This window comes from Archocentrus centrarchus, chromosome 16 (assembly GCF_007364275.1).
Source record: "Archocentrus centrarchus isolate MPI-CPG fArcCen1 chromosome 16, fArcCen1, whole genome shotgun sequence".
Taxonomy (NCBI): Eukaryota; Metazoa; Chordata; class Actinopteri; order Cichliformes; family Cichlidae; genus Archocentrus; species Archocentrus centrarchus.
The window spans coordinates 9,700,820-9,709,310 of NC_044361.1; the positions used below are offsets into that span (position 1 = coordinate 9,700,820).

An 8,491-nucleotide genomic window follows, 5' to 3' on the forward strand; every position below is an offset into this window, starting at 1 on the left:
CGGCTCTCCTCAGTAAACCCAGGCCCTTATCTTTGTCTCATATAAAATAAAGAGTGTGAGAGTATTATGATCCACTATAACTGCTGTCCAGACAGTTCCTCTCTGTCTTTGCTGATCACATCTCATCTGTAACATTTGGAGCAGTTTACCAAATTGTCAAGAAGAAAAAAAAGAAATGTGCTCATAATTTTGCAAAATTAGATCAATGTTTGTAGATCAATGTTTCATTAAGAAGTATACTATTGCCCATTTCAATGACAGCTACCTACAAACAAAAACACAACACAAGAATTGCACAATAAATGATATCACCTACACGGTTTTGGTCCAAGTCCTTATCATAATATGAAGCTAAAAGTGATTATTGCTTTAAACTAAACACTCTGAATCACATACCACCCATTCAAATCCACCACATCAGACCAGAAAACCTTAAACTGACAACACCACCTAATGACAAGTACAGAGGAAATGTCCTGGAACAGTCATCAACTATTATCTCCTTCTACTGTGTTTCTTTTAAACAAACAGGACACAAGACACTGCAAGCACCAAGTGCCAGTATCCATAGCGGCTCCATTTATAGAGGGACAGATACTACAGCCATTCTATTACACTTTGTACCTCTTGATATTTTCAGATTGCTTTTTAACTTAGAAAGAGCTAACATCAAATGCCCATTCATATAAATTAACTCGGAAGAGGCCACACAAAGTACATCTTTGTCCAGGAACAAAGAAAGTAAAGCTGATTTTCAAAAATACCCTTTAATACCCAAGCCAATCTCTTGTGACATATTTTAAGCTCTTTGGCACAAACCAGGGTTTAGTTTAAGTCCACTCTAACTCATGCCTAAACTACAAGTCAAAATTTTTGCACTTAAAACAAAAACAAACAAAAAACCCCTTACAAATAACATAAACTAAACAAAGATGTAATAATTTGATAATAGAGATGCGTACTAAAGTTGATTTCTACGCAAACCTCAGAACACTTCAGGATGTGATTGCAGTGGACAATAAAACATATATAAAAGTAAATGTATTTTGTTTGTAAATGACCTGCAGTTTGTAAAATTAATGTCAAAAACAAGTTAACATTTTTTCTATTACCATACTTTCTGCACTACAAGTCCTCATTACAGCTTATTTTAAGCAATTACACTGTCAGCAGGAGCTGTAATCTCCAACTGCTGCTAAACGCCCAAATTTCCACATTTGCTGGAAACTATAATTGTGAGCTGCTCTTAGTGCTTTGCAGATGGGTCCTATTGAGCAATCTGAATATCCCTAATATTACCCAGTTCCTCTCAAGGGGAAACAAGAACATTAAAAAGGTCCAAATAATTCCGGTCAAATTACACAGGCCTTAATGAACTTCAAAAGATGTGCGGATGTTTTTACAGGCCAGCACTCAGGCTTTAACAGTAATTATGAAAACAAACCATATTAATGATATCATTTATCATTTCCACACTTTGGCCGCATGAGGCCTACCACAATGCTTCTGTCTCTACTGGACTAAAGTTAAAATATTACATTTTCCATACATAGATCAACTTTATTCAGTTCTTTTAAAAATCCTGTGGGCCATCATGCAAATTACATGAGGGCTTCAGTGAGAATTGTTATGGCCTATGTCAAAGTCCCTGCATGCCTGCTTAACACCTAGCCACAGTCTAAAATGTGCATTATCGTGAGATCTACAGTATTTGCTAAATAATTTCTATGACATTAATATGTCACTGTCAGTCTATTGATGTTTAAATTGTAATAAAGATGAAACAAAGGCAAGTAATAATAATAATATTTTCTTTGTAATTCTTTGTATGTAAAGCATAAAAAGGAAACTGGCTTCATTTTCTTGGCTTTAGAACACAGTAGTCAGCCCCCTGCCTCCCACTAGTATAGGAGAGAACTGCAGTGGCTCATTTAAATTCCACATACTAGAAGGATTTCTGCTGTAAGTCTGGCTTTACTCCAAATTATGTCTCTTGGGTGTACATACCACTGAATAATTTGTCCAAATGTCATTTGCAATTCCCCAAAAATCTTTTCTTCACTGGAAGCTTTTAGAAAACATCTGTAACAAATACTTGTTTTGAGACTATAAGCATTACACCAGTACCGGTACTGGTACATGACCTTAAGCTGTGTATGAGGCATAAAGAACAAGTCTAAATTTCCACTGAACTAGAAACCTGATCGCATGAGCAGTAGCCACCTGCATACTATGATATTTACCATTAGTTCTCAAGCTCATGTGTTACAAATCTTTTTGCTGCAGTCTATATAATTAGCTGTAATTGACTTCCCTTGAAATGTGTTTCTTCTGGGACATCTGGCCTTGAAACTTCAACCTTCCCATAAAGAACCGGCACTGAGCTACACTTTCAATTTTGCAAACTGCATGGGTGGCAAATTTAGAACCAGGGTTTGCTGCAAAAATAAATCTAAGAAAATGGCTCCCATAAAACATTCTTCAAAAATTAAAATATTTGTAACTAAACCAAACAAAGCAATAGAAATATTCCTCTTAAGACAACTCTCCTCAGATTTATATACACAATGATATATAACAGAGGTTCAAGTGACATTTCCTACTGATATTTGATATTATATTGACTACAAGGACAAAACCAAGGAGTTACACAGGTTGCTAATATCCAATTTGACAGAGATACAAAAGACTCTGTTTGTTTATGTATGTGAGTCTAAGTCTTGTTCATGAGAAGAAGTGTTCACCGCTTGGCAACACAAAAAAAAAAGAGAGAGCCCAATGACATGTTAAAAATAGAAATAGCCAAATAATAAATAACACCAGTCAAGTTCAAGAAAGTCACTTCTCAATTTAGAGTTCCCTGAATATTTCTGGTCAGTGGTCAATAAACCAATCTATTTTTTAAGAACAAATGCGCTGAGGGAGATGGCTGTGCTTTTGTCAGAGAAAATCATACTAATAAAAAATACAATTATTAGTACATTCTTTATGCTGGATTCTATTTGTTTAGAAAAAAATCTAAAGAGCATTTGCAAATGGTAATTCTGGTTAGGGATCCACCAATCTAGACATTGGTACTGGCCTATATTTGTCTTGCTTACTGCCATTGACATATCAGCATTTAAGACGACATTCACCAATGGCAGTTTATTTGTTATGTCCCATCGGTTGTACAGTCCTTATAACTGGCATCCAATTTCCATTAATTTGCATGACTGAATATGTAATAGTTTGATGAAGAAATGAAAGTTATTTGCCGATTTAAAATGCTGATTTCTTTGTAATTCAAGCCTTTTCACCTCTACTTTAATTAACCACTGGTTACACATACATTGAGCTGGAGAATCACTCTGGGCCCTGGGATCTATAGCAATACTGACTGTAAAGGCCTTTACACACCGGACGCATAAATTTTGTGCAAATGTTTTGTGCGTTAAAAATATTTTTCGGACTCCCCTATTCTCAATGCAGCGGTTCACACCGACAGCGTCATTTGACAGGACAAATTTGCAGCATTTATTTTTTTGGATCAAGTTCGATTTTTCCAACATTTCTCCTGTGAACAAACAGATCTGACCAATCAGAGCGCTGCATTTGGCAACGTGAGGTCATATCTCAAAACGCGCACCGATATACTGAATACACAGTGATGTGGGAACAGTAAAATAATAATATTTTTCCTCAGTCACAGCTACATGCTGCTCCGGGTCAATCAAGCTACTGAAATTATTTCACCTGGCTCCTCCAATGTGATCCCAACTCTGTCAACAAGGGCTCATACTGCCTCACTGATATCCTGAAAGCGGCTGTGATGGCAGCTTCAACTCCTGGATCAAACCATAAAATTCTCCCTGTTGCTGCTTTCTCATGAGAGTTGGATGAACCCAGAATCTCTGTTTCTTCCTTCTCTTGTTTAGAAACATCAGGACCTCATTACATCATCCCTAGATGTAGACTGCATTTTTTTTTTCCCCAGTCTGTTTTATGAGAATGAATTATTCGTAAAAACGCTACGCGTCCGGTGTGTATGTAGGTTACAAGACAAGTTTGCATCCGAAAGATTCGGAATTTCGTGTCACTTTTTCACAACGCACCCAGTGTGTAAAGGCCTTAACTCCAGTAAAGCAGTATATTGTGTTGCCCATAAGCAAGCCAGTTCCTAATAATTCAAGCAGGCCAGGTCAGCCAGAAACTCACATATTTACAGAGGGTTATTTCTCTAAATTCATGGATTATTCCATCATCTTCTTGGTAGATTTATAACTCCATGGCACACAATGTCACTACTCCAAAGGTGGCAATGTCGTAAAGAGTGTTACCAACTTACTCCACAAAAGCTTTTAAAAATTTCTCATCATTGTTTTGAATAGCAAACATATTTTGTCAGTGAGGAATCAATTTGTCTGCTTCTGGCTTCTTGGTTTCCTTTTTTTTCAGTGCATTCTTCATAAGAGTAAACAAACATGAATTATAAAGGGAAAAAAGCAACTGTTGCTTAGCTGTGTCAAATTAACACTTGATTTTACACAAAGTCAGAATAAAAGAAGATAGCTTTAATTGTATGACAAAGTAAAGCCTGCTAGACTAAAAATTTCAGCATGTTTTTAAACAAAGATTACGAAATTTCTTTAAAACACATGGAGAAAAGCAATGAGAAAACTTAACTTTGGCATGAGGAGGACTCTCACATAAATAACAAGAAGATCTGGCTAGGCCCGTTTTGGCCCTGTATAGAATCAAGAATAACATGTTTCTCATACCAGAAAATAACTAACCTGGGCTCCATCCCTTAGCTTGAGGATGCATTCCATGGTGTTGATGGTGATAACTACAGGCTCTGAGCCCAGCTTGGTCCAAGGTACATGGATACGTAGCTCGTGGATATGACCGCTCATGAATGTAAAGGGCAGCTTCAACTCCTATAAATATACAAAGAAACAAAGCACAACAGACAGCTATAGATAAATAACACTAGAATAATGTGGATTAAGGTGGCAATATGATGCAGGGGCTTCGAGAACACTTAGACCCTTCATCCACCCATCTTCCAAACAGCTCTTTGAAGCTAATATTTGAAGACGAGTAGATAGTAAAAACAAGAGCTACAAATTACATACTGGTCACGCCTTTAACAAAATAAGTCAGATATTCTCAGAGGCAGGCAAATCACTGTTCTGCATCTTGAACTACTCTGTGTCAGAATGAGTCCCATGAAACCAAGCTGCCTACACACAGGCTTCACATGCTTTCTCTGCAAGTCTGAGCCAAAAAATTAATAGCCAACCATTTTTCTGAGAAAAAGCTGTCATGGATTTACAATATGTCTGTTCAATAACCCCCACAATGTTTCACCAAATATTATATTAATATGATCTCAGATTGCACATTTGAGAGGAGGTACTGTCCAAATGAAATGGAATAAAATAAATGCAAAGGTAGGACAATTTCCAAAGTTTTGGCATAGCATTACATACAAATCTCTATCCTAACACAATTCCCACTGTCAGATAGCTTGAAGCTGGTTCCAATAAGAACTTTCATCATAATCCCTGTTGGGTTACACAGTGTTTTGGTCTGCTCTTCAGCAGCAGTCAGAACCTGCTCAAAAGAAAAGAAAATCCTTCTAACTGGTGGCAGACTGATCTAATCCATACATGACAAGAGCAAAAAAGAACACTGTCAAAATAATACGGCAGAGCAAAATAACAAAGTAAATCTAGTAAAATTCCTCTGAAATGACAGCAAAGAGATGCTGTTAGTGCCTGGCTAAACAGCACTGTAGCATTTTCTTTTACTCTAGTCAAGGCAATACAATGGGGAATAGCTGTAGAAATGATATGACAGCATTGTTTGTATCTTGCATGTACCTGCACGACCAGTGTTTTAAACAAAAATCAGCAAACCTGCTTACAAATACACCTACTTACAAATAATACTTACAAATGTTAAATAAATAATATATATATATATATATATATATATATATATATATAGAGAGAGAGAGAGAGAGAGAGAGAGGGAGTAGGCATTTATTAATGGAAAGCCCTTTCCTAAATATAGCCATCTTTCTAACAAGCCTTGCCTTGGTTTTGTAAAAAGTCCAACAAAGCAAATGTTATATTTAACTTATAGTACCTGCTCCAGTACATCCAGCTTCAGGTCCAACTTGCTGAGCACCACATCTCCTCCCCAGAGAGAGAGCTGCAGGTCAGATGGCTTCAGATTCTTAATGTACTTGTTTACATAGCTCATCAGGAGTGGCGTGACATAAGACTCCAACATCTTGTCCCTGACCTGTATACACATTGGATGGAAAAACAAAACACTGTAATGTAATGTTAACATCCTTTTGAGATTATATATCTTAGTCACATTTAAATAACACTAGTTCTAAACCAATTACAAAGAACAGGTATTTTAAAGAGTCTTTTTTTCTTATGTAATAACCTAAAAGCACAGATGTAATTAATAACATTCATAATAGCTGACTTAAAATTCAGGTGTGTCACTTCTACAGCAGCAGTGTGCATGTTAGATAACTGGGATTAGGAATTCGCGCGGACATGCGCGCGCGCATGCATGTATGTATACATATATAAACTACACCTGAACTTCTCCTGCTATGACAGGTCAAAATATAACATTATAAGCTCATATACAACCTACAGGCTGTGGAAGTACTGACCGTTTTACAGAAGCCAGAAACTGAGCTTTAGCACTGCTTGTAACAATTCAACAAAGTGATGTGATTGCAAGCACCAAGCCGGATTTAACTGCCATTCCTTTCCTGTCTTAAAGACATAAACACCATATTTGCATGCAATAACTAACGAGATTATGCGTAATTTATAGAAAGGTTGTACACATTTTGGTTAATATTTACACTTACTGAGATGGAAAAATAGTCCTACTCACGCTGGTGAGTAGGACTAATTTGCCTAACCCTTTCGTAAATTATGAATATCAGCGCCTCTACATTCAGGTGGTTTAACGTTAAATGAAATTCACCGAAATGTCTAGCCTACTTGCTAAAGTGGCTCCATGCCACTCAGCGCTAAAGCCCAGCAGTAAATAGCTACTCCATGTGCCAATTCATTGCACTGTAATTATATATAAATTCAACAACGAAGCCGTGTCGTAACATATCTTAAGAAATTTAACTTACTGTGAAGCAGTTAGCGAGGGTAGCTCCTCTGCTGTCATTTAAGCTACACACACCACAGCAGCGAAGCAAAGAAGCTAAGCTACATCCTTACAAGAAGTCGCTATAACTTCGCTTCAGCTGGTTAAACTGAATGGCCACAAGTAAAACAGAGAAAATGCCCTATTTACCTGACTCCCACTTGTACTCCTGCGACTTTTTCTTGAATTCAGCGTTTAATAAAAGATGTTCATCCCGTTAACTAACGTTAGCCACATCTCTTAACTGCAACAGCCCATACGTCATCAGTAAACACCATCGCGGCTTCCGTATGACGTGTGATGCATTTTTTTTCTCGGTCGGAAATTTACGTTTCACAGTTAACTTTACATACACAACGTAAAAGCTAATCAAATTTCCTGTGAAATATGATTATTTGACACACATTTTCATTTCCGGTTAAAGTAGCTTTTCACATAACAAACAGCTGTGGTCTTTATTTCTATTAAAATGAACGTGTGGTAACAAGTCCGGACTCTGTGAGAAGCACATGAAGGCACATCTTCAAGTAATAATCGTCATCCCGTTAGCACGCCCCTACCCATTTAAGGCAGCGGAAGCTCACCTTTGCTGAAAGAGCGGCCAGTGAACCTCACAGTGGACAACTGCTCAGTGTAGTGAGTGCGTATGCAGTTATTGCTTGTGTCTTACTTTTTTTTTTTTTTAATCATAAGAGGTTCCATTTCAACCTTCTGGGACTTGGGCCAATGCAAAAATCAATTAAGGTGAATACTGGAGACTATAAGAAAATTATCTTTGCATGTCACGCAGGGAGCCTGTGTTGATTTAAAGCATCTGATTCTGTGGCTGAACTTATTCTGAATATAAGGGAACTGCCACATTAACAAATAATCTACACCTGGAGGTTCGGTGAAATGTCCCAACGCAGACCTACTGTGACACCATAAATGTACTCTTACAGGAAACTAAAATGCAGAAGAATACACCACGCACAACGAAAATAAACTAAGATGTAAACTATTTCTGTCTTTCATATGTCTCTTTTTCAGGGTCACTGCCTATCTTATTTGAGACATAAAACGTAATAATGTCACTGGACAGTTATTGGAATTAGAAAACCAAGGGTTAGGCTTCATCTTCACTTCACTGTCACTTAAACACCTTTACTGAGAAATGACCTTACTCGTGTTTCCGTTTTTTGCATGGAGTTCTTCGACAATCTGTGAAATGTTTCTTTCGCAGCATTTTTTTTTTTTTTTTTTTTTAGTTATTACGTTAGATGTTATGTTGATTTATGATGCTCCAGAGGGGTTTTAATTGCCTGGGTGG

At 37.1% G+C, this 8,491-nt stretch overlaps 1 protein-coding gene across 3 annotated transcripts in view; it reads right to left on the reverse strand.

Annotated features, from left to right (window-relative positions):
• The window catches only part of vps13b (vacuolar protein sorting 13 homolog B), a 313,875-nt gene extending 306,427 nt beyond the window's left edge, over nt 1-7,448 (reverse strand). For all 3 annotated transcript variants that reach the window (XR_004021152.1, XM_030749245.1, XM_030749244.1), the window contains exons 1-3: nt 7,333-7,448; nt 6,136-6,294; nt 4,776-4,919 (exon numbers count right to left, since the gene is read on the reverse strand). Coding sequence is in view for 2 of the 3 variants with exons in the window: in XM_030749245.1 (XP_030605105.1) it covers nt 4,776-4,919; nt 6,136-6,282 (291 nt within the window). In the remaining variant the exon portion in view is untranslated. The remainder of the gene's footprint in view (nt 1-4,775; nt 4,920-6,135; nt 6,295-7,332) is intronic.
• Between the last annotated feature and the right edge of the window lie 1,043 nt (nt 7,449-8,491).